The sequence below is a fragment of the Ranitomeya imitator genome, chromosome 1, assembly GCF_032444005.1.
Source record: "Ranitomeya imitator isolate aRanImi1 chromosome 1, aRanImi1.pri, whole genome shotgun sequence".
In the NCBI taxonomy this organism is placed as follows: Eukaryota; Metazoa; Chordata; class Amphibia; order Anura; family Dendrobatidae; genus Ranitomeya; species Ranitomeya imitator.
In genome coordinates, this window is record NC_091282.1 from 76749237 (window position 1) to 76774624 (window position 25388).

Here is a 25388-nt window from a genome sequence, read left to right on the forward strand (position 1 = left end):
CTAGTCACTAAACTTCACACCGTGTCACAGGGGTCTAGTAATGGTAAAAATAAAAAAGGGGAGAAGCCAGCGCTGCTTATGGTCAGAATGCAATACATAAAGTGCACATGCACATATTGATTTCTAACTGTATTTCAAAATGAGATATTTAGCAAACAATTGATCAATTCTTTGAGCCGCCCCGCCACGTCACTCTCATAATGGGGCAGTCCTACTCTACTTTTTTTTGTATTCGCTCTGCCATTACGGCCTCCTAAATGTATTAAAAGCAAGACCACATTAAATGCAAACGTACCTGAAGCTTTTCTGAATCACTCCCATGGTGCCAGAAGGGCAAGCACAGATAAAGGTTGACCAGGTCTGGACATAGACATTTCTGGTCCAACCTCCACACTGCCCAGCCAGCACCACAGATGAAGGGTGAGATAGGCTGAGACACAGGTGCACAATAAAACAAAGCTTAGGGCAGGGCTGCTGAATGTGTGTACTGCAGCCTAATTCAATCACCCACAAACACAGAAAGAATGGCGTACATAACCCAGCACGCACGGCAACAGTGGTGGTCAACCACAAACCAATATCAAAAAAGGGGAGAAGCCAGCGCTGCTTATGGTCAGAATGCTATACATAAAGTGCACATGCACATATTCATTTCTAACTGTGTTTCAAAATGAGACATTTAGCAAACAATTGATTAATTCTTTCTTTTATCTGTGGTGCTGGCTGGGCAGTGTGGTGGTTGGACCTGAAATATCTATGTCCGGACCTGGTCAACCTTTATCTGCGCTTGCCCCTCTGGCGCCAAAGGAGTGATTCAGAAGCGCTTCATGTACAACTTGCATTTAATGTGGTCTTGCTTTTAATACATTTAGGAGGCCTTTATAGTACAGCGAATATAAAAAAACGTAGAGTAGGACTGCCCCATTATGAGAATGCCGTGACGTGGCGGGGCGGCTCAAAGAATTGATCAATTGTTTGCTAAATGTCTCATTTTGAAATACAGTTAGAATTCAATATGTGCATTTGCACTTTATGTATTGCGTTCTGGCCATAGGCAGCGCTGACTTCTCCCCTCTTTTGTCTAGTAATGGTACCAGGCTCTCAGGGCGCTGGCATTCATGTCTGCACTGTCCTGCTCCAGCTGCCAAGGGGTGTTTGAAGTGGGCGCTGGACCAGGGTAGTGCCAATCATTGTGCTCATCTCTACTACATCGTATAACTACATGAAATGATTATATTTCTAGGCTTCAGTAGTAGTGTTTGAAGTCCTCCCTCTGCATCAGCTTGACATTGCAGAAGGTGCTTGGCAGGAGCCTCCTATTGTAACCACATGCATACTGTACCAAGCAGAGCGAGCATATGCATGGCACTCTACAGTTACTCTCATGAGCACGTAGCCTATTGTGTCACACAGGGCAGTCTGTTTGTAGAGGAAACCAGGCTAAGCTACTTGCAGACTTTGGGTAGTTGTTGAGCCAGGTCCACAAACTGTCCTGAATGATGACTAAGGCGCCATTCCAGAACGGCTGTGTATTGGGATTGGCGCTAGAGATTTTTCATAATATACTCGTCTTGAAAGAGAACCTGTCACCAGGTCAAAAGTAGTCGGTTTTTGCTCTTATTTTATTCTTGCTGCTCCCCTCAGTACACCATTTTTTTCTCCTTTTTGTAAATCCACCATACAAGTCCAGAGATATGAACCTTTTATATTTAGAGGTTTTTACCAAGGGGGCAGTGCTCACAAGTTCCTCTGGGGCATGTCTTATGGCTGCTGTGAGCCACGCCCCCTTGTAAAGACCATACAAATTGGCACTAAATAAAAAGGCCCATATCTCTAGAACTGTATGGTTGATGTAAAAAAGTTTAAAAAAAACTGGAATACTCAGAGGAGCAGCAGGAATAAAGTAAGAGCAAAAACTGGCCACTTTTTTGATTTGGTGACAGGTCCTCTTAAAAGCATGTCACATATAGCACTGCTGATAAGCTGTTTTACTCATCCTGTCATGTATCTGAGACTACTGTATATTGTTTGGGTCAATGCTTGTCTATTTTTTTACTTTTAAGGTACAAGTTGATAGCGCTGCACTCCATCCTTTCCAGTCAGGACCAGGCAGAAGCGTTTGTACTTCCTCCAGCAGGAACAAGAAAGGTAAAAAATTTCCAGGAAAATCAAAATAGATTTCCCAGATGTTTTATTTTGTTTCTATACACAGTCACTAGTGATGAGCGAATGTGCTCAGATAAGGTGTTATCCATGCTCGTGTGCTTAACCGAGTGTCTTTGGCGTGCTCGAAGAATATGCTCGTGTCCCCACGCCTGCACGTCTCGCCGCTGTTTGACAGTCACAACACGTGACACAATCACTCATCACTAATAGTTATGCGATACAAGTGCTGTTCGTAGCAGTTTTTCTTATATAATTAAGTTTAATCTTTAATGGCATTTATTCTTTCAATTCCTCTTAATTACAGATTGTGCTGGCAACAAACATTGCTGAAACTGGCATCACCATCCCAGATGTGGTATTTGTCGTAGATGCTGGAAGAACTAAGGAAAATAGGTGACACACATACATCCATTTTGTTTAACCCCTTTCTGACATCAGACGTAATAGTACGCCGATGTTGGACTCCCTCCCTTTGATGTGGGCTCCGGCGGTGAGCCCACATCTTTCTCGGCACATGTCAGTTGGAATCGTGCCCGGTGGTTGGCGCTCATAGCAAGTGAGTAATTCAGCTACATATAGGCGATCTGATCATCACTTGTATGTAGGAGAGACGATCAGGTTATGGCAGCTTCTAGTTTCCCATGGAGACTATTGAAGCATGCCAAAAGTAAAAAAAAAAAAAAAAAAAAAAATTCAAATCACCGCCCTTCAAAATAAAACAATAAAAAAAATCAAACATACACATATTTGGTATCGCCGCATTCAGAATTGCCCGATCGATCAATAAAAAAAAAGGATTAACCTGATCGCTAAATGGTGTAGGGAGAAAAAAAAGTCAAAACGCCAGAATTACATTTTTTTTTGGCCACCGCGACATTGCATTAAAATGCAATAACGAGCTATCAAAAGAACGTATCTGCACCAAAATGGTATCATTAAAAACATCAGCTCGGCACGCAAAAAATAAGCCCTCACCCGACCCGAGATCATTAATAATGGAGACGGTATGGGAATCGGAAAATGGCGCCTTTTTTTATTTTTTATTTTTTTTTTTAGCAAAGTTTGGAATTTTTTTTCACCACTTAGATAAAAAATAACCTAGACATGTTTGGTGTCTATGAACTCGTAATAACCTGGAGAATCATACTGACCGGTCAGTTTTAGCATTTAGTGAACCTAGCAAAAAAGTGTGGGATTGCGCTTTTTTTTTGCAATTTCACCGCACTTGGAATTTTTTTCCTGTTTTCTAGTACACGACATGGTAAAACCAATGGTGTTGTTCAAAAGTACAACTCGTCCCGCAAAGAATAAGCCCTCACATGGCCATTTTGACCAAAAAAGTTATGGCTCTGAGAAGAAGGGGAACAAAAAATGAAAATGCAAAACCAAAAATCTCTGGTCGTTAAGGGGTTAAACTTTCCTTTATTTTTTATTTTTTTGGCCATTTCAACCTTAAATAGTAGGGAAAAAAAGGCCATCAAACATGATTGCTGCATATTTGTGCTAATTTACCTGTCGGGGGCAGGGAAAGCTGTGTATCCATTCCGATAATGGTGAAAAGTTGTTGTTGTCGTTGCTCCTTTTTTAAGATTTAGATGGAAGAATGGTATGTGCTGTATTTTAATAAGCTGTGATTCTGGATCCTTCCTTTTAGGTATCATGAGAGCAGTCAGATGAGTTCTCTGGTGGAGACGTTTATAAGTAAAGCCAGTGCGCTGCAGCGGCAAGGACGGGCCGGACGGGTCCGCGACGGCTTCTGTTTCCGACTGTACACCAAAGAAAGGTAAGGAAGCTCGTTCACGAAATCCTGGTTCTTGTGCAACTAATGTTATATGAAGTTATAGTTTAAACTTTGTTATGACATTGACTAGTCCTAAAGGGTTAACACCAGCTTTGCACTCTCTTAGGTTGCCCACTATAGATGGGTGTATTAAAAAACAAACAAACCCTCCAGTTGTTTTTCTTAGCAGGATCTCACTCTCTGCCTCCTTCTATTTCTCGGCTTTCCTTGTGCTGTGGAAGCTGCTAAGCTTTTACCAAGCTTTCTCCTGCCTGTACGCTTTCCTCAAGAGGCGGGTCGTCCAAAATACTGGCCACGTCCCAAGTACTGTACAACGGCTCTTCGGTAGCGCAGGTTCCCAGGAGCCGTCCTGTGCGTTTCACCAGTAAGACGGAGGGGTTATGTTCCTTTAAATAGACTTTCCAAAAATTGTCACTGTGGCCCCTAAGCTGGGATTAGAGAGGGCGGAGGAGCCGCCCATCGCAACCAACAAGATTCCTGCTCTCTTTTTTCAAAAGACCCGGTAAAAAAAACAATCATAGGTAACCATGGTATTGAAGGGCGCGTCTTTTGGCGCTCTATGGACAGCATTGCATGTAAATTATGAAGTTGCTATATTCTACTAATGCCAGAGAAATGTAAGGAGTAATAATGGGTTTTAAAGGGGAAGTCCACTGCTGATCAATCACTTTTGATTGCACCACATTTGCTGAATGAAAAAAAGATTTACCTCCCGGATTGAGCCCACTTGTGATTTTGTAACGAGAGTGCTCGGGCCTATCAGCGGCACTTGGAGCAGAGGAGGTAAAGGTTTCCTTTTTCTTATTTTATTCGACACACTGCAAGGGTTAGTTAAGTAGTTGACAACCCCTTTAAATGTATTGGTGTTTTACCATGTTTATGTGTATCTGTTTGGACACAATACATATTAGTAAATCACGTGACTTAGGTCACATACCTACAAGCCCAGGGCATAGGGGTGGTATATAAGGGGTTAAAAAAGTATTCCCATCTCCAAGATCCTATTCCAATATGTAGTAGGTGTAATAACAATATTAGCAAATACCTCCAATTAGAGATGTAGTATAGTTCTTCTGATTCTCTGTCATTAACCCCTTGTACAGGGCATTTCAGTAGCTTAGGTATCCATGGTTACGACCACTCTTATAGTGGCAGTTAGTTGTTAGTGGTCGCAACCACGGAAACCTAAATTACTGCAATGCCCTGCACATGGGGTAAGCAACTTAGCGAATCAGAACTATACTACATTTATAATTGGACGAGGTATTTGCTAATATTATTATTACACCTACTACATATTGGGATAGGATCTTGAAGATGGGAATACCCCTATAAGGAAGATTTATAGAGCGGTAAAATCCAAGAACATTTTACCCCATGTGCAGGGCAATGCAGTAGCTTAGGTATCCATGGTTACGTTACAACCACTAACAACAAACTAATTGTCACCATATGAGTGCTTGTAACCATGGAGTAACTAACCTACTTCAATGCCCTGCACATCGGGTAAGAGACATAGTGAATCTAAAGAACTATACTACATTTCTAATTGGAGTTATTTGCTAATATTATTATTATTACACCTACTATATATTGGGATAGGATCTTGGAGATGGGAATACCGCTTTAAGAAAGTCACCAAACAGCAGTCATGTCAAATCTCAATAACAGGTAGTACTCTCTCTGCCCGTATCTGCTGCTTTTGTCTCTGTGTTTTGGCTGCAGCAATACCATCATGTTGACAGCGCACGTCATCACTGCAGACAGTCGCTCAGCAGCTTGTGTCGTTTATATATTGGTATGGCTAGTGAGCTCAGTGAATGGCTGCAACGGTGATGTGTGCTGTTAGTGTGATTTTGTCATTGTACATGGCTGCGGCTGTTTGGGGAACACTTAGATTTCCTCAGGACTATCGATCCTCCTTCCGGCCACGTCTCCTGTAATGTACCGCACGTTCAATGTCACCTGCATGTTTCTCCTCACAGGTTTCACAGCTTTATGGATTACTCCGTGCCAGAGATATTACGGGTCCCCTTAGAGGAACTGTGTCTCCACATCATGGTGAGGTCTGCCACATTACTAACCACAATGCAGAAGCCTGGTCGTAATGTATCGCTGCCTCCAGCGTGTAGACGTGGTGTGACGGCCGGGAGGTTAGCGTCTGCAGTCTCCCCCTATGATAAATACAGAATGTCCTCCTTATCAGCCAGTGTTCACACTACAAACCAGGCTCGACCTGGAGGCTGTAGCTAAAGGCCGGTTTTAGCTGTAGCTAAAGGCCTGCATTAGGAAAACGAGTTTTCTTTATCGCCTCTCATTGGGGGACACAGGAACCATGGGGTGTATGCTGCTGCCACTAGGAGGCTGATACTATGCAATTAAAAAGTTAGCTCCTCCTCTGCAGGGTACACCCCACCGACTGGTATTATACTCTTCAGTTTAGCTTAGTGTCAGTAGGAGGTGGACACGGGTCTTTCATTAGACCCTTATCTACCTCAATGTGCGTCATTTCTTTTCAGGTTTTTTTGGAGGGATACAGGGTGAGCAGTCACACCTGTAGTCCCACAAGGCGGACTATGAGTACGGTGTGTACTGCCACCCCGTATCCTCATAGATCCCTCAGCAGAACCATGATCCTGGCACACAAGCGTGCTCAGAAGTCCGGTCCTGGCTCCGTCCCCCACCCACTCGCCCACCACAGCCTGTCGGTTGCGGAGACGAGGACGTCCATTACCAGCTCCCTGGACGTCTCATACCTCTTTCAGGTTAGTACCGGCGTGGGATGTTTAAGGTGAGTATTTCCCCATCTCATCCTATCCCGGATCTTTCATAGGGGGGGTCTTGCTAGGGGCTCCCAGAATACCTGGTCGTCGTTTGCATCTAAATGCAGCGGCACGGCACGGGATTGCTGCGTCGCGCAGTGGCTTTCACAGGCAGGCGCGTTTCCTTTCTCCACGTGGCAACTGCGGCCCTGTGTCTTCTATCCGGTTTTCAGGACACCACCTTCTCCTGTGAAGCAGGCTGTTGTACCGCTTCTGCCTGCGGCGCACTGCCCCGGCGCCGCGGTCTTAATGGGGCCGCACTACAATCTCCAGCGCAACAGCCCTGACAGGCTGCCGCGCCGCTTCTCCCTGCGGCGCACTGCTTGGCGCCGCGGGTTTTCACTGCGGCCGCCCTATCTTCTCCAGCGGGGCAGCCTTGGCAGGTTGCCACGCCGTTTTTTTCTACTGCAGCGCACTGCTCCGGCGCCGCGGCCCTTTCTGTCCGACGGTCGCCGGCCTCTAATTTAGGCCCCGGCTTCGGCCCGGGCCTAGTTCCGGTGCCGCTCTCCGCCCACTTCCGCCTTCATCGGGCGGGCTTTCTCCCGCCCGACCATCTCTGCCTTGTAACCGGCGCCATCTCGGCTGACTCTGCCCCTTCCACCTGCGCCGCTGCTTGGCGCCACAGTCGCGCTCCACACTTCCAGAGCGCACATTCCTACAGAGAACCCGACCTTGGCCCTCCTCCACCTGGTATCTGTTCAGCGGTCACCATCTGTGCAGATTGCAGCAGGAGCTTTACAGGCTGGGCTTCCTCTCCAGAGATCCACACCGCAAGCCGGTCCGCTTTCTCGTCGGCCGTGAGTAGCTCTGCACTGCAGACTGACACTCCCCTGTCCCCTAACCCTCTGGCATTTTCTTCAGGGACCCTTTTCAATATGTCTACCTCTAAAGGGGGCCGCTCTCGTCCTCCTACTTCTTCCTCTTCTACCTTAGTCAAGCACTTTGCATGTTCGTCCTGTAACTGCAAACTTCCCTCACGTCAGTCCTGTCCGCTCTGTCAGGCCTGCAGCAACCCGATTGTTCCCACCGCCCAGGTTCCCCCGGCCGTTCCGCCCGAGAGTGATACCCCCCATCCCAGGCTGGGCTTTCTCTCTGTCACAATCGGTGGCCGATCTAACACAGGTGTCTCAAACTCTGGTGTCCGTGCTGGATCGATTACCTCCGCAGACCCCCGCAGTAGCCAGCGGGTCCCAGGAGCCTCCGTCCGAGCCCCCCATGATAAGCCGCAAAAGGTCCAGACAGGAACGACGGTCTGAGTCCTCTTCCCGCTCCATCTTGCCACACGGCCCTCCTCTGCGGTCGGCGTCCTCCCGATCCTCCTCCCCTGAGTCTGGCGAGGCGTTCTCCGATGCGCCCTCGGAGGATATTTCGGAGCTGGATTCTAACCAAATCGCCACCATGAGGGATATGGTCCAGAATCTCATTGGGGCGATAAATCAAACCTGTGGTATCAAGGATCCCTCTACGGAACCCACAGATCAGGCGGTTTCGTTTAGACGGGCTAAACCTCCTTCCAAGTTTTTCGCTCCTCATCCCGAATTCGAGGAAATCATGACCAGAGAAAGAGAGAACCCGACCAGACGTTTTCAGAGGGGAAAACGCCTTGGCGTGTTACATCCTTTTTCTCCAGAACTTACCGCCAATTGGACGGTCTCTCCCTCGGTGGATCCCCCGGTTTCCAGGCTGTCCACCAACACGGTGCTTCCACTGTCCGGCGGAGCATCCCTGAAGGATTCTAAAGATAGAGTTATAGAATCTTTCATTAAGTCAGCCTTTGAAGCGGCTGCAGCTAGTCTTTGCCCGGCTTTTGCTTCCACTTGGGTTTCAAAATCCGTATCCAAATGGGCCAAACAACACAACTCCGTCGGGGCATCCTGGATGGGGTTCTACCCAGGCAGCTGGCGGAGCTTGCCAACCAGATTTCCCACGCTGGTGAATACCTGGTCTCCGCCTCTCTGGATGCCGCGTCTTGTGCGGCTCAGGTGTCCAGCAATGCTGTTGCCATCCGCCGGACCGTTTGGCTCAAGGCCTGGCAGGCGGACTTATCTTCCAAAAGTCCCTTGCCAGTTTGCCCTTTCAAGGCTCACGTCTCTTTGGTTCCAAGCTGGACCAAATTATTAAGGACACCACCGGGGGTACAAGTTCTCTTCTTCCCCAGGCTAAACCTCGTCGCCCTCCTCCTAGAGGGCAATTTCGGCCTTTTCGTCGCTTTGCGGCGTCAAACTCCTTTTCCCAGCAGCAACAGAGGCCACAGGCACGTCAGGAGAAGAAGTCAGTATCCTTTAGGCCCACTCCGTCCTGGCGTCCTCGCTACTCCCAGGGTAGATCCTCCAGGCCCAGCACTGGAAGATCCACCTCGGCATGATTCTCGGCAAGACCCCAGCCCACCTCCCAGGTTGGGCGGCCGTCTTCTCTTCTTCAGGGACGTCTGGATCTCCTCAGTAGAGGACGCATGGGTCAGGGAAGTTGTATCCTGGGGATTCAAGATAGAGTTCGTTTCACGACCCCGGGATCGTTTCTTCGAATCCCGACCTCCAAGAGATCCCGCTCTAGTTCTGGGTTTCTTCGCAGCCATCGCTTCTCTTCTCAAAGCCGGGGTAATCGTTCCTGTCCCAGAAAAAGACCGGTTCACAGGTTTCTACTCAAACCTTTTTGTGGTACCGAAAAAAGACGGCAAGGTTCGCCCCATTCTGGACCTCAAATTGCTGAACAGGAGAGTTCGTCTGAGACACTTCGTTCAGTAATTGCTTCCATGGAGGCTCAAGAATTTCTGTGTTCCATAGATATTCAGGGCGCCTACCTCCATGTCCCAATGTTTCCCGGACATCACCGATTCCTGCGCTTTGCGGTGCTCCAGGAACATTTTCAGTTCGTCGCCCTGCCGATCGGTCTCGCAACCGCCCCAAGAGTTTTCACGAAGATCATGGCGGCGCTGATGACCATCTTGAGGGTCAGAGGCCTGGTCCTATTTCCATACCTCGACGACATCATCATCAATCGTTCTCGACACCCTAGCCCGTTTCGGGTGGCTGGTCAACCGGAAGAAGTCCTGCCTTTCTTTCTTTATTTTTTTTTATATAGCGCTAACATATTCCGCAGCGCTTTACAGTTTGCACACATTATCTTCACTGTCCCCGATGGGGCTCACAATCTAAATTCCCTATCAGTATGTCTTTGGAATGTGGGAGGAAACCGGAGTGCCCGGAGGAAACCTACGCAAACACGGAGAGAACATACAAACTCTTTGCAGATGTTGTCCTGGGTGGGATTAGAACCCAGGACTCCAGCGCTGCAAGGCTGCAGTGCTAACCACTGCGCCACCGTGCTGCCCATATTATTCCTTCTCAGTACATCATCTTTCTGGGCATGCTCTTCGACACTCGTCAGACCAAAGTCTTCTTTCCCAAAAACAAGAGATTCTCTCTTTGTCGGGACATACGCTTGCTCCAGGGTCCTCGGCCTCCCTCCCTCCGATCGGCCATGAAGGTTCTGGGGAGGATGGTAGCAACTTTGGAAGCGATTCCGTTCGCCCAATTTCATTCGCGACCCCTTCAGCAAGCCATTCTGTCTCAGTGGGACAGGTCTGTCTTCTCCCTGGATCGTCCGATCCGACTCTCTTCTCGGGTCAAACGGTCTCTCAACTAGTGGCTGACGTCACCTCTCATCTCCCAGGGCAGGTCCTTCCTTCCAGTTCACTGGCAAGTGGTGACGATGGACGCCAGCCTGCTCGGCTGGGGTGCGGTTTTTCGCCACCTAACGGTTCAGGGCCGTTGGTCTACGCACGAGTCAACTCTGCCGATCAATGTCCTCGAGATTCGGGCCATCTTTCTGTCCCTCCGCCACTGAGAAAGGATTCTCAGGGGCCTGCCAATCCGGATCCAGACAGACAACGCCACGGCTGTGGCATATGTCAACCATCAGGGGGGGACTCGAAGCTCCTTGGCCCTTGCTGAGGTATCCAAGATCCTCCTTTGGGCAGAGGCAACGGTTCCGGTGATATCCGCGGTGCATATCCCCGGCGTGGACAATTGGGCCGCCGACTTCCTCAGCCGCGAGGGCCTCACGACAGGGGAATGATCCTTGCATCCGGAGGTCTTCCTTCAGATTTTTCTTCGATGGGGGACTCAGAACATGGATCTCATGGCGTCTCGAATGAACAGGAAGGTTCCGCAGTTCGTCTCCAGGTCTCGCGATCCTCTTGCAGTGGGCGTCGACGCTCTGGCCATTCCTTGGTCACTGTTCGTGCTGCCCTACCTGTTCCCACCCCTTCCATTACTTCCCAAACTGTTGAAAAAGATCAAAGCGGAAGGGATGCCGGTCATTCTGATTGCCCCGGATTGGCCCAGGAGAGCTTGGTTCACGTAGCTCGTCAACCTTCTCGCGGACGCTCCCTGGCGCCTTCCAGACAGGCCCGATCTGCTGTCTCAGGGTCTGATCTGCCACCCGAATTCTCGGTCGCTCAGTTTAATGGCGTTGCTGTTGAGACCGCAGTTCTAAGAGCGTCCGGCCTTTCAGACCGGGTGATTCTCACCATGATCCAGGCTCGGAAGCCTTCGTCTTCCAGGATATACTATCGTACCTGGAAGGCTTACTTCCGTTGGTGCGAGTCCAACCACGTTTCATCTATGTCCTTTTCCCCGCCTTCCATCTTGGCCTTCCTTCAGGCTAGACTGGATTCGGGCCTTGCTCTGAGTTCCCTCAAGGGCCAGGTTTCTGTGCTTTCCATCCTTTTTCAGAAGACTTTAGCTTCTCGGCCACAGGTTAAGACCTTTCTTCAAGGAGCAGCCCATGCTGTCCCTCCGTATAGGGCCCCTGTGGATTCATGGGATTTGAATCTTGTGCTGGACGTTCTGAGGGGTTCCCCTTTGAGCCTCTCAGGGAGATTCCCCTCTCAGTTCTATCTTGGAAGGTGGCCTTTCTTGTGGCCATCACTTCTATCCGCTGCGTTTCCGAGTTGGCGGCCCTTTCTTGCCGTCCTCCGTTCTTGGTCATTCACCAGGACAAGGTGGTCTTCAGGCCTCCGCCTTCTTTTCTTCCTAAGGTGGTTTCCACCTCAACGAGGACATCGTTCTACCTTCCTTTTGTCCATCTCCGACTCATCCTCTGGAGCGATCGTTGAACAAGCTGGACCTCGTCAGGGCAGTGAGGATCTACCTGGATAGAACGTCCGCTTTCCGGAAGACGGATTCTCTTTTCGTCATTCCTGATGGCACGCGCAGAGGCTTCTAAGGCGACTATTGCTCGCTGGATCAGAACGGCAATTCTGGAGGCTTACCGGGTCAAGAATAGAGTGCCCTCTCCTGGGATCAAGGCTCACTCTACCCGGGCAGTCGGCGCTTCCTGGACGGTGCACCACAGGGCTTCCGCCCTACAGCTTTGCAAAGCAGCAACTTGGTCTTCCATCCACACGTTCGCCAAATTTTACAAGGTCAATACCTATGCTTCAGCGGACGCCAGCCTAGGCAGAAGGATCTTGCAGGCGGCAATGGTGAGTCCTCTGACCTGATGGAAGTCTGTTTTTCCCGCCCTAGGGACTGCTTTGGGACGTCCCATGGTTCCTGTGTCCCCCAATGAGAGGCGATAAAGAAAACAGGATTTTTGGTTGCTTACCGTAAAATCTGTTTCTTGAAGCCTCCATTGGGGGACACAGCTCCCTCCCAATGTTTCTCAGTTTCTATGTTCTATGACTGTTCTCACGTTTTCAGTTCTAAAGTTTGTGGTTATGGTTTTTCAACCTTGTTATTTATCTCCTACTGCTTTCTCACTAACTGAAGAGTATAATGCCATTCGGTGGGGTGTACACTGCAGAGGAGGAGCTAACTTTTTTATTTGCATAGTGTCAGCCTCCTAGTGGCAGCAGCATACACCCCATGGTTCCTGTGTCCCCGAATGGAGGCTCCAAGAAACAGATTTTCTGTTATGGCGTCGTCCATCATCTTACTGGAGGAACTAGCGCCACATGCTGCTTTTTGTTCTTTTCGGTGAAAATGACAGAATCAGCGATGAAGGCTTGAACCCGGCCTGACTATTAGCAATAACATTATATTAATACTTTGGTGGCTCGGATTTAAGCTGAGGACCAACGCTCCATGGCTCAAATCTTAATATAAAAGCTCTAATCACTCAGTCACCTGTAAAACTGTTCCCCGGTTAATCTGACCCCTAATGCATGCAGGATCCCCTCATTATATGCAGATGTTCCTTTTGTCAATCTGAGCTGCAGTACCCGGCACTGCCCATGGACAGAAGTGGCGCTGTTTCTGATAATGAACGCAGCCTTTTTACTAATCTCATACAATAAAAAAACACTTTAAGACCCAAGGCTAATGAAATCAGTGTTCTGTGTAATAGCGACCCTGTGTTTATTGCACACTATGGTTCTTGTTCCTCTGTTGGTAATTCCAGAAGTGTGAGCTCGGCTCTCCGGAGGATTTCTTATCGAAGGCATTGGACCCTCCACAGCTCCTCGTCATCAGTAACGCCATGAGCTTACTGCGGAAGATCGGAGCCTGCGAGCTCGCTCAGCCCCAGCTCACCCCGCTAGGTCAGCACCTCGCCGCTCTGCCGGTCAATGTGAAGATCGGAAAGATGCTGATATTTGGGGCTATTTTCGGCTGCCTGGACGCGGTGGTAAGAATTTCTGATTGGCGTTTTTTTTTGCGACATGAGAAGACGGGTTCATATAACAGCAGATCTTACAATGGTAACTGGCAATTCCAATCTTAATAAATTTTTTTCCACTGTTCAGATGTTATAAAAAAGTTCTAAAGTTGGAATTAATAGCTGAGCGTTCAGCCAGCAACACAGCCTCCCCACAGACATGCACACTCGGTCCGTCTGAGCATGTGTTCTCATTGGAGAGAGGGGAGGAGGTCGCTGTCAGACACTTCTGTCGAGCGCCCGTTTCCCTTATTAACTAAACTTTGGGCAAGACATTAGAAATGAGAAAAAATATTACTGGTCCAGCGTCCTGCAAACTTCCTCGGCCAGCACACAGATGTCGCCTTCCTGAGGGCTTCTTACTATTACTAAGCCTCCACGTCATGGCATCCTGGTCGTCTCTTGCGTGCCTCATTATTGCAGGTGGTCACAAGCGGCGCCCAGGATGCAGGTATTTGAGTGCCAGCCTAGGAAGTTCACACCATGTGCCGAGGTCTAGCAATGGTGCCAGGCACTCAGGACTCTGGCATTCGTGTTTGCACTGTCCTGGTGCAGATGTCATGGAGTATCAAAGTTGAACGCTGGACCAAGAGAATGTGAACTTTCATGTGTACTTGACCTCTGATGAAGAACATCTCACAGACCTCGAGCGCACATCAAGACACATCAAGACAATCCGACATTCTTGTAAAGTGTACGGACCTTGTCTGAATACTAAGCCCGTGAGCAACACTTCATCACTGATGGCTTCCTAACTCTAGGGGCAGCTGCATTTTAATGACTCTTCCCTTATAACAGGCAACGTTGGCTGCCACCATGACTGAGAAAACTCCATTCATGACACCTATTGGTAGAAAGGATGAAGCGGACGTGGCAAAGTCCTCCATGGCTCTGGCTAACTCTGATCATCTCACCATCTTCAGTGCCTACATAGGGTAAGTCCTCATTGGAGACATCACAAAGTATTGGGCTATGAGCAAGTAATGCCTCATTGACTATAAGAATTTGTACATTGAGATATTCGCTATATATATAAAATTCTATTACTGAAGTCACCGCTTCTTTGACGGAAAGATGTGATAGTGTTAGGGTCCCCACGTAGGGTTCATTACGCTCCATTGTGAATGTTGCAGCAGCTTAATTGTTAATGCATTAATCAGTCATCTTACACTTTGGAATAAGCGATCTCCGATGATGCAGTTTCTTTCTATTGGAGTCACATCGATGGATTTTACTCCAAAAGACTTGTGTTCTGCACTGATGGCCGCTACAGACACTGCCGTACTATATACCCTGAAGCGCATGAAGAGAAGGACAGCACCACAGCAATTGTGAAAAAAACAGCTCCCATATTTATTCTGCCATCTGCAACGTTTCGGTCCGTGGACCTTTTTCAAGCATAGTGAAAAGACAATACAACCACCATTATATACCCTTAGGCCAAACCCATTAATTAACAAGCAACCAATGGCGTGGCTCCATACACCTGGAAACAATACATCATAGTGCAACATACATATACACATATAAAAACAGTCCCACATTGCCAGCCCCCTATATATACTAGCCGCTAACATAGTCCAACTACCTCTGATCGCTCGCCGCTATTATATCACACTCATAAATCCCCAATAAGTCCCCAAAGTCCACAATGTAAACAAATATCACTCGCACCAATCCGGGTACTGCATCCACGATCGTCATGGCATTGTGGGCGTGTTCAGAACAGGAGCAGTCCAATCAGCTTCTAAATCTTAGATCATGTGATCGACATATGCCCAGCATGCAGCGCTCCTCACCGCGCTAGTTCATAGGCTGCTGGTCCACATGTCAGTAGTAAACAAACACCGCCCACTCTTGTCCAATGGTGCACATTGTATTGCGCATGTCCGTGACATTATCCCTGTCCGTAGCTCATATGCGCATGTCGCAGTCCCGGACTCCAGCACAATCAGCACACTGAGTCCATATAGTCGGCAACTGCGCATGACAGAGGAATTCTCCATAGATCTCTTCATGACAGATGGCTCCAGTGAGCGGTCCTATAGCGCTATAATGACGGAATCCAGCACACTGAATCTATTTAATCGGCAACTGCACCTGACACAGTAATGCTCCATAGACTTCTTCATGATAGATGGCTCCAGTGAGCGGTCACATAGCGCTACAATCAGCGCGCAAAAGTACATCCAGGCTCATAGCTAGGTATAGTATTTTTTCCTCTCCAGGTCCATAGTATACAACGGTATACAATATAACATTTCTCCACTGGACACCTTATATATTTATCCCCAATATCGACTATTCCTATATTATGTGATCCGTCATTTTAAATATTTACATCTTTTCATATGGGCCTGTAATGAGAGACGACATATACACAGAAAAAAACAACCATCATGATAGCCTAAACTCAGTCCGTATCAAACTCCTTGCAAGGACATACATAGATCACAAACACCTTTGGTACCAGGGATTCCCAGCCAGTCTCCCATGCTGGTACTTGCCCAGCCTCAAGCTGCTTAGCATTTGCGATCTGACGAGAGCAGGCACATTAACTCCATAGACATATATTTTTTTATCCTGGAAAAAATACATCCAAGCAGAAAAAGGGGAAAAAAAGGGGAAAAAAATCACAATTTATAAAAAACGGATTAAGGTAGATATCAGGCGAACAGCCACATTCTATTCAGATCAAATTGATCAAGAGGCTACATTTTGTATATATAGGACAGATCTAAACGGCAACTGTTAATGAGACCACCCCTAACAAAAATAAACAGTATATAATAGAATTAAAAACAATAATACACCGATAACTATGTTATCGGTAACCGGTTACTATGTTACTAGCATCCTCCCCCACCTCCTCTGCTGACCTCAGGGACTGGCGAACTGGGGGTTGACAGTAAGTGGGGTCTACAACCTTGTCATCATCATCCTGTGTGTTCTCACACCCGACATCCTCAGAGCCAACCTCTTCCTGCCCTGACCGAAAAGTCAAGTTTTCGTTCACCGGTGCTCAGGAAGGATATAATGGAACTAGAGAGAGTACAAAGGAGGGCAACAAAATTAATAAAGGGGATGGGAGAACTACAATACCCAGATAGATTAGCGAAATTAGGATTATTTAGTCTAGAAAAAAGACGACTGAGGGGCGATCTAATAACCATGTATAAGTATATAAGGGGACAATACAAATATCTCGCTGAGGATCTGTTTATACCAAGGAAGGTGACGGGCACAAGGGGGCATTCTTTGCGTCTGGAGGAGAGAAGGTTTTTCCACCAACATAGAAGAGGATTCTTTACTGTTAGGGCAGTGAGAATCTGGAATTGCTTGCCTGAGGAGGTGGTGATGGCGAACTCAGTCGAGGGGTTCAAGAGAGGCCTGGATGTCTTCCTGGAGCAGAACAATATTGTATCATACAATTATTAGGTTCTGTAGAAGGACGTAGATCTGGGTATTTATTATGATGGAATATAGGCTGAACTGGATGGACAAATGTCTTTTTTCGGCCTTACTAACTATGTTACTATGTTACTATGATAAGGTACCACAAAGGCCCAAAAGGAGACAACTTTGTTGATAATCAATATTTAAGCCTTTTGGAGAAAGAGTATCAAGCTCATAGATCCATTTCAATTCTTTTCTCTTCAGAAGGGAAACCCGATCGCCACCCCGTCTTGGCATAGGTACATCATCTATGACTCGGTATCTTAGCTGATCAACCGAATGCCTTAACTCATGGAAGTGCCTAGGTACTGGAAGGTCAATCAAATTTGTTCTAATAGTACTTTTATGCTTTGAAATTCTCGCTTTGACGTCCATTGTGGTCTCCCCTACATAGTAGAGACCACACGGGCAGCTAAGGATGTAGACCACAAAACTACTTCTGCATGTATACCGTTTCCGTATCATATACTTTTTTCCAGTGTGGGGATGATAAAAACATGCCCCTTTAATTAAGTTATTGCAGCTTGCACATCCGAGACAGGGAAAATTACCCAGGCTCGGACGGCTTAAAGTAGTCTGCGGATCCCTCCTTGAGCTGCCCACATCAGACACCACCAGCTCGTCCTTCAGATTTCTATTTCTGCTATATGAGAATAGTGGGGGCGACTGAAACTCACTCACATTGTCATGTCCCCTACCCAGAAGTGACCAGTGCCTTCGAATCACATCCGAGATCTGGCCACTCAAACCATTAAATGCTGTCACAAATGGTATCCTCTTATTAGATTCTATAGCAACCTTGGGAGTAAGGAGCTCATCTCTTCCTTTAGACAATGCTTTAATTTTGAATGTATCCAGGTCCTCCTTAGGATATCCTCTCGCCAGAAATTTTTGGCACATCTCATTAAAGGGAACCTGTCACCCCGTTTTTTCAGATTGAGCTATAAATACTGTTAAATAGGGCCTGCGCTGTGCGTTACTATAGTGTATGTAGTGTACCCTGATTCCCCATGTATGCTGAGAAATACATTACCAAAGTCGCCGTTTTCGCCTGTCAATCAGGCTGGTCTGGTCAGGTGGGCGTGTTCACAGCGCTCTTTTCTTCCCCAGCTTTCCGTTGGTGGCGTAGTGGTGTGCGCATGTCCAAGGTCCGAATTCCCTGCGCCCACGTGAAGAAACAGCGCGCGATCTGCGCTGTCATCCCTTTCATCGGTGGGGGCGGCCATCTTCCTGGGGCCGCGCGTGCGCAGATGGAGTGCTCTGCTGCACGGGGCTTCAGGAAATTGGCCGCGGGATGCCGCGCGTGCGCACAAGAGATCGCGGCGGCCATTTTCCCAAAGCCGAGATGCAAACTCGGCTTTGGGAAAATGGCCGCCGCGATCTCTAATGCGCACGCGCGGCATCCCGCGGCCATTTTCCTGAAGCCCCGTGCAGCAGAGCACTCCATCTGCGCACGCGCGGCCCCAGGAAGATGGCCGCCCCCACCGATGAAAGGGATGACAGCGCAGATCGCGCGCTGTTTCTTCACGTGGGCGCAGGGAATTCGGACCTTGGACATGCGCACACCACTACGCCACCAACGGAGAGCTGGGGAAGAAAAGAGCGCTGTGAACACGCCCACCTGACCAGACCAGCCTGATTGACAGGCGAAAACGGCGACTTTGGTAATGTATTTCTCAGCATACATGGGGAATCAGGGTACACTACATACACTATAGTAACGCACAGCGCAGGCCCTATTTAACAGTATTTATAGCTCAATCTGAAAAAACGGGGTGACAGGTTCCCTTTAAGCCTCAAATCTATAAGAGAGTCACTCGAGACAATCCTCCTGACTCTTAGGAGTTGGCTTCATGGGAGGGACTCCACCATTCTCCGTGGATGTTCACTGGAAAAATGTAAAACATTATTCCTGTCTGTCTTTTTGACAAATGGGTCAGTATATAAAAACCCTTCACTCTTATAAACGCATGTGTCCAGAAATTGCATCCTGGTCTGAGAGCACTTGTACTATATACCCTGTCCACTGCTTTGTAGACCTATATTGTGCATATCAGATGAACTGGACTTTGTATATATACATGTGTAGGATTCTTGTAGTCTATAGGATTGTGTTATCCCATCCTTCATCACATAGATGTGTTTCTTGCTAGAAATTCCCTCTGTCTTCACAGGTGGAAGATGATCCGAGCCGACGGTTACAGCTCAGAGATGACTTACTGTAGGAAGAACTTTTTAAACAGAAAGGCGCTTTTAACTATAGAGGTATTACAGTGGTTTTCCATTCTAATAGTATGTTGAGTATTAAGATGGAATGGACTAATAGTCCCATAAAGCAATATGGGTGCAAGGATGTACCCAAGATAACAGCATTGGGAAAGCTGTGTTGGCCATTCATGCATCCAGTGATTTTAATTGTAGTTATGAAACAATCGACTCTTTGCACAACTCCCATAAAATACAATGGAGGTAGCCGCGTGCATGTGCGTCCCCTACGTGTCCTCTCTCTGAAATGCTAAAAGGGGATCAAGGAATCAGTAAAAGCAGATACATGATAGAAATCCAAGCATGTAGAGATTAAAAAAAAAAAAGATTACATCTTTACTAAAGATCATGAGCGTGGGAATAAGAACAGACCGGAAACCCAGGTAAAATAACATTTAAAAGACATAAAGGTATAATAAATAAAAATAAATGAGGACAAGTCCCTACAGTTAAGCAAAATATGCAAGACCCTTGCCCAGTGGCCATACTGCTAGTCCGGACCAGAGCCCAGCAAACCTCCTGCGTCTCTTCTGACTTGTAGGCCTCCATGACATGATGCATGGATCTTGTAACGATGTAATGATGCCTGCTAATTAGAAGAGGCGCCAGTGATGCTGTGGGAAGCACGAGGTGCACATGTAAAATCAGCAGTGATATCCGCCATGTAAATTGACATGCTGCACATTTCTCCTTCGCCTCATTGGGGGACACAGGACCATGGGTTATGCTGCTGTCACTAGGAGGCTGACACATCCGCAGCACCAGTCAATTTATGCTGAGGTTTTTCTGTGGAGCATGTGGATGAGATTTGGGAACAAACCCTAAACTCTAGAGTCATTCATTACGTTGAAGTAAATCTGTGGTTTGCGTGGGGATCAGACATCTTGCCTCTGAATATATCCTGTGTACACCCGTGCCAATCTCCATGCAGCCAAGGGGCAGGATGCTTTCTGTAAAGTACATGTCTTACTATTTCCTGAAGGATGTGAAGCAGGAGTTGATTCGCTTAGTGAGGGCAGCGGGCTTCGAATGCTCCAGATCCACAAATGGCGTTCAATCAACTCTGGACAAGAAAGGAAAAATGTCTACAGAGGAGATGTCACTTCTTAAAGCCATTCTGGCCGCTGGTCTGTATGACAACGTCGGGAAGATCCTGTTCACCAAATCAGTGGATATCGCCGAGAAATTGGCGTGCATGGTGGAAACGGCGCAAGGAAAAGCACAAGTGCACCCATCGTCTGTGAACAGAGACCTCCAGACCTATGGCTGGCTGCTGTACCAGGAGAAGGTGAGACGAGCGTCAGTCTGCTTATATAGTGGACATGTCGGTGCCATCCATAGCATCTCACAGTATCGGGAATCATAAAGGCCTATTTTACACCATAGCTACTTTCATTGTGTCTTCGGGATCTTCCCAGGTGAAATATTCCAAGATCTTCCTCAGAGAAACAACTCTGGTGTCCCCCTTTCCGATACTTCTGTTTGGAGGTGATATCGCTGTACAACATCGGGAGCGACTGCTGACCGTAGACGACTGGATCCAGTTTCAGGTATTAAACTTGATTTGTACCATAATGTATTTTGTGTGTTTTTTTTTCCCCGAAAATAAAGTAATATGGGAATATGGGTATGTATATGGGTTTTTTCCATGACCTCTAACAACTCAGTACACATCTTATCCTAATAGATACAGAAAAAAATATCTACCCTGACACTTCTTCCCTTAATCTTTTGCGTTTGTTTGATCAAATTTTGTATCTTATTACAATCAAAAATGAGAAATATATAAATAAACTTTCTCTGTGACACTCAGGAGCACAGCCATGTCCCCATACTCTTCCTCACTGTAGGGTGTACAGCTGCAGCAGAAGCCTCTCCCCTTTGTAGTAGGACAAACTGATTTAGCCTCCCTGCCCCTGGTGAAATATGTATGTAGCTTGTATCTATGTGTGTATTCAGGTCTAGGAAGTCTTGTCACAGCATTCGTTCTGTTTCCCCACACAGGCTCCTGTAAAGATCGCTGTCATCTTTAAGGAATTGCGCGTTTTAATTGACTCTGTTCTAAAGAAAAAGCTACAAAACCCCAAAATGTCTCTTGAAGGTAACTATTGCATTATTCTACATGAAAGCATGTACTCAAAGAAGAGAAAAAAAGGTACTAATCATCTCCAGCCTGAAAAGAATGTAGCCATCAGAAGGCCGATCACTGGAGCAGTGTGTGAACAGGCGCTGAACCAGGAATGAATTATGGGGGACACAACCTCAGGACTGGAAGATCAATCTGATGAGATTCACATTCAGGCAGACTTGTCCAAGAGAAATTCAATTTGCATTAAATTTATTTCATGTGTGTGCCCTGATTGCCAGTAAAAAACATTTACAAAAAAGAAAAAAATATTCCCTTCCCACCCCTCACCTGTCCCTATGCCGACACAGTCCATCGCTGACTCGGTCCCTCTGGCTGTTGTCTCCTTCTCTTGACTGACCTGGTCATTTTCGCAGGCACAAAAGAGTAAAATCTAAAAAAAAAAATATACCGGTATATATATTGGAGTCAGTGGTGGGACAGTCGGGAACGGGCAAGGTGAGTATAATACTTTTGTTTTTGTTTTGTTTTTTTCATTATAATTATTATTATTATTTTTTAAAACATTTGCTAGCCAAAAAAGTTCCAGCAAGATAACAGCCTTTGACATTTTACTGGTTCCGAGCAAATTGGATTTTTAAAAACCAGCAGATTTTGGCGGTGCCAAACTTTTTGGTAAATTCCGTAGCAAATTAATGTTAGTGTGAATTGATTTGCCCGTCCAGTCCTTCAGCTATGACGGTTGTCTGTGGCCGCTAGATGGAAGTGGAAGGACCAACTCTTACCTGATGGCATCTGCCACTCTTCTGATGATGAACTGGCCTAGTGCGACGTCACTTGTGGGTCACGCTTCAACGATGACGTCGCACCAGTCCGGCTAATCAAAAGGAGAGCTGTGAATGCCGTCGGGTAAGAAGAGGTTCTCCAGGCTCCCTTCCTGCGGCTTAAGATTACTCTCTTCCTGCAGCTGCAAATTACTAACATGGCTGATAGACCAGGGTGTGCAAACAGATTCACACCAACCTAACTCAGAGTGAATGTAGGGTAGGCATTGAAAGTTTGATCCTGTGTACAGTGGGCAGCCGGTGCAGACAGGAGAGGGATGAGAACGTATCCACACACACTGACACTGTGTGTGCTTGGTCCCGGCAGTGTCAGTGTGTGCAGGGCTGAGATTTCTCCAAAACAAACGCTGTCAATCAGCATACAGAGCGGTGCGGAGGATGTTAATTGAGGGGATGGAACGATGCACCAAACTTCTGCTCACACCAAGGGGGCACCGAGGACCATTTACATTTCCAAAAACAAACCCCATTGTTTTGTTATAAAACAAATCTTCACTACAAGTCAGATTTTTATAGGGGCCAAGTCCCCTATATGAACATATAAATGGTTTTAGTTAAGTTTTGTGGGTGTCCATGGGATGATAGTGGTTTTGCATCATTGATATGAATGGGGTTGAGCTCCAATACAAGACCCAGCCCTTGGATGAGCACGGCGCGGTCACTTGCTGCCCATTTTTCGGGGGAATTGACTTTATCCTGTTGTTTCTCTTAACTGGATTTCTTACTCTGTAGCAATGTCTTACAGTCCCTGTCTTGGTATTTTACAGACGATGAGATTTTACAAGTCATCAAGGAACTTATCAAAATAGAAAAGTGAAGCCGATATGATTCCAATCCCAAGGATTGCTGTGCGAAGACGTCACCAGCCCGGCAGAGACGCGGACATTTAAATCCTGTGGTATTTCAGCTCTGCCATGTGCGACGAGGTTTCTTCCTCTTATCAATGTTGCATGCAGCATTGAGGAGAATATTAAGAATCACTTTGTTCTGTTCATGATTTAATGCTTTTCAAATAAACAGAGTGCCATATTTATATCTGCCGTGGTGGATTATGTCAGTATCACTTCCACCAGCGAACTCTGCTGTTTAACCCAAAAAATGCCACCGTCAATCACTAACAGGCATATTGGAGGCACGATCAGGATGACGCACCGATATCCGTAGCCGATCAGCCCTTCTGCCATCTTTGTACTCCTATGAAGCAGAACTTGTGGCTGGGCTTCATAGGAGACCCTTAACCTCTTCACCCCCGGGCCATTTTCTTTTTTCCTCCCCTTCTTCCAAGAGCCATAACCTTTTTTATATTTCCGTCAATATAGCCATATGAAGACTTATTATTTGTGGGACGAGCTTTACTTTTGAATGGCAACATTGATTTTACCATATAGTGTACTGGAGAACGGGAAAATAATTCCAAGTGTGGTGAAATTGCAAAAAAAGGGCAATTCCTCAATTGTTTTTTTCTTTTTTCACCATGTTCACTATACAGTAAAACTGACCGAACAATATGATTCCCTGGGTCAGTACGAGTACGCAGATACCAAACATGTATAGTTTATTTTTAATTTAAGTTGTGAAAAAAAAAATCTGAAATTTATACAAAAAAAAAAGTTTTTGTTTTTTGTCGCCATTTTCTGAGACCTGTAAGCTATTTTTACCGATACAATTCTTGGGGTAGATACAATGTTTCGATCGCCTGTTATTGCATTTTATTGCGGCAGCCAAAAAAACATAATTGTGGCGTTTCGATTTTTTTCTCGTTATGTCGTTTACCAATTGGTTTAATTTATTTTAGATTTTGATAGATTGGACATTTCTGAACCCAGCAATACCAAACGTGTATTTAAATTTTTTTTTTATTGTTTAACATTTTTAAAGCTTAGGAGGATCGTAATGACAGGTAATCTGCTGATGACCCACCCATCAACAGACCCTTGGCTGTCATGTCAACCCATCTGCTCACCGCAATCACGTCATGGGAGTGTGGATTGACGTGTGCCCAGCCGGTGCATGTTAAATCCCACTGTCCGAGATTGTCAGCGGGATTTAACAGGTTAACAGCCTTGGCGGAGCACCGCTCCATCCGCCGATGTTAAAGGCATATGACCGCTAATTAAATATAAAATGTATCACTCTTTGAAGAAGGGGAGTCAAAATGTACGGTAAGTGGAAAAAAAAACAAGAACTGTCTGTAGCGGGAAAGGGCTAAGGTTTTTAATTTTTGAAACAACAAACCATGAAACCGGGAAAAAAAGAAAGAAAGAAAGCGCAAAAAGGGTCTTAAATGGTAACAAAAAGGTGGCAAGGAAAAGGATCCACTCACCTTATATAGTTGCTACAGAACAACATGTAACTGGCATGAAATAGATGTCAGCTGCGCAAAGGACATCGGTCACTAGAAGAACCAAACAGTGGGAAAGGATCGGGAGAGAGATGTCACTCCTGATACTGCTGATGAATCCACAATGGTTACCAACGGAAGAAAATTATTCATAAAACTGGTTTACAGGGTCAACGCGTTTCGAGATCGCCAGGACCTCTTCATCAGGACAGAAACCTGGTGAAGAAAACGACCACCATGAAAAATTTGTCAGTTCCACCACATTTGATAGAAACATTAGCAACTTCTTGAAGTGCAATATTCTATTCAAGGCCTCATTCAGACATCAGTGGTTTTATATAAAAACACGGACCCGTTGTTCATCAGCGTATTTTTTTCATCTGATTTTCACCAGTGTTTTTGTTCAGTGCCAGGTTTACCATCAGTGTTTTCTTCAGTGATTTTCTCGTATCAAAAAGTAAATAAACTACAAAGTTTCTATTCATTGCAATGTTAATCACCGACCCATAGACTTATATAAGTAATTTTGATCTGTGACTCAGATCGAAAATAGACATGTCAGTGTGATTTTTTTTTTTTTTTTGTGTGGACACGCGATCTGCAAAGAAATGTGAAATTTTCCATAAATTATAATGGGGACGAGTTCTATCTGTGAAAATCACAGAACCCGTAGGTGAAAGCCAGCGGAAATTCAATATACCATTTATCAGTTATCTACTATATAATTGTCTAAGGGTCACTTCCGTCTGTCTTTCTGTCTGTCTGTCACGGATATTCATTGGTCGCGGCCTCTGTCTGTCATGGAATCCAAGTCGCTGATTGGTCGTGGCAAAACGCCCACGACCATTGCCACGACCAATCAGCGACGACCATAGTCTGGCAGCGAAATAGCCGCTGCTTTACTGCCCTGCAGTCAGCGCTGAGCGCTCACACGGTTAATGCCAGA

At 46.4% G+C, this 25388-nt stretch overlaps 1 protein-coding gene across 2 annotated transcripts in view; it reads left to right on the forward strand.

The window, feature by feature from the left end:
* Window positions 1-23134, forward strand: part of DHX29 (DExH-box helicase 29) — an 85899-nt gene extending 62765 nt beyond the window's left edge. For both annotated transcript variants that reach the window (XM_069748326.1, XM_069748334.1), the window contains exons 18-28: window positions 2064-2148; window positions 2471-2559; window positions 3821-3949; window positions 5953-6028; window positions 13195-13419; window positions 14248-14384; window positions 19080-19170; window positions 20153-20458; window positions 20589-20720; window positions 21175-21271; window positions 22869-23134. In XM_069748326.1, the coding sequence (XP_069604427.1) occupies window positions 2064-2148; window positions 2471-2559; window positions 3821-3949; window positions 5953-6028; window positions 13195-13419; window positions 14248-14384; window positions 19080-19170; window positions 20153-20458; window positions 20589-20720; window positions 21175-21271; window positions 22869-22918 (1417 nt within the window). In that variant the 3' untranslated portion in view covers window positions 22919-23134. The remainder of the gene's footprint in view (window positions 1-2063; window positions 2149-2470; window positions 2560-3820; window positions 3950-5952; window positions 6029-13194; window positions 13420-14247; window positions 14385-19079; window positions 19171-20152; window positions 20459-20588; window positions 20721-21174; window positions 21272-22868) is intronic.
* The last annotated feature ends 2254 nt before the right edge of the window (window positions 23135-25388 follow it).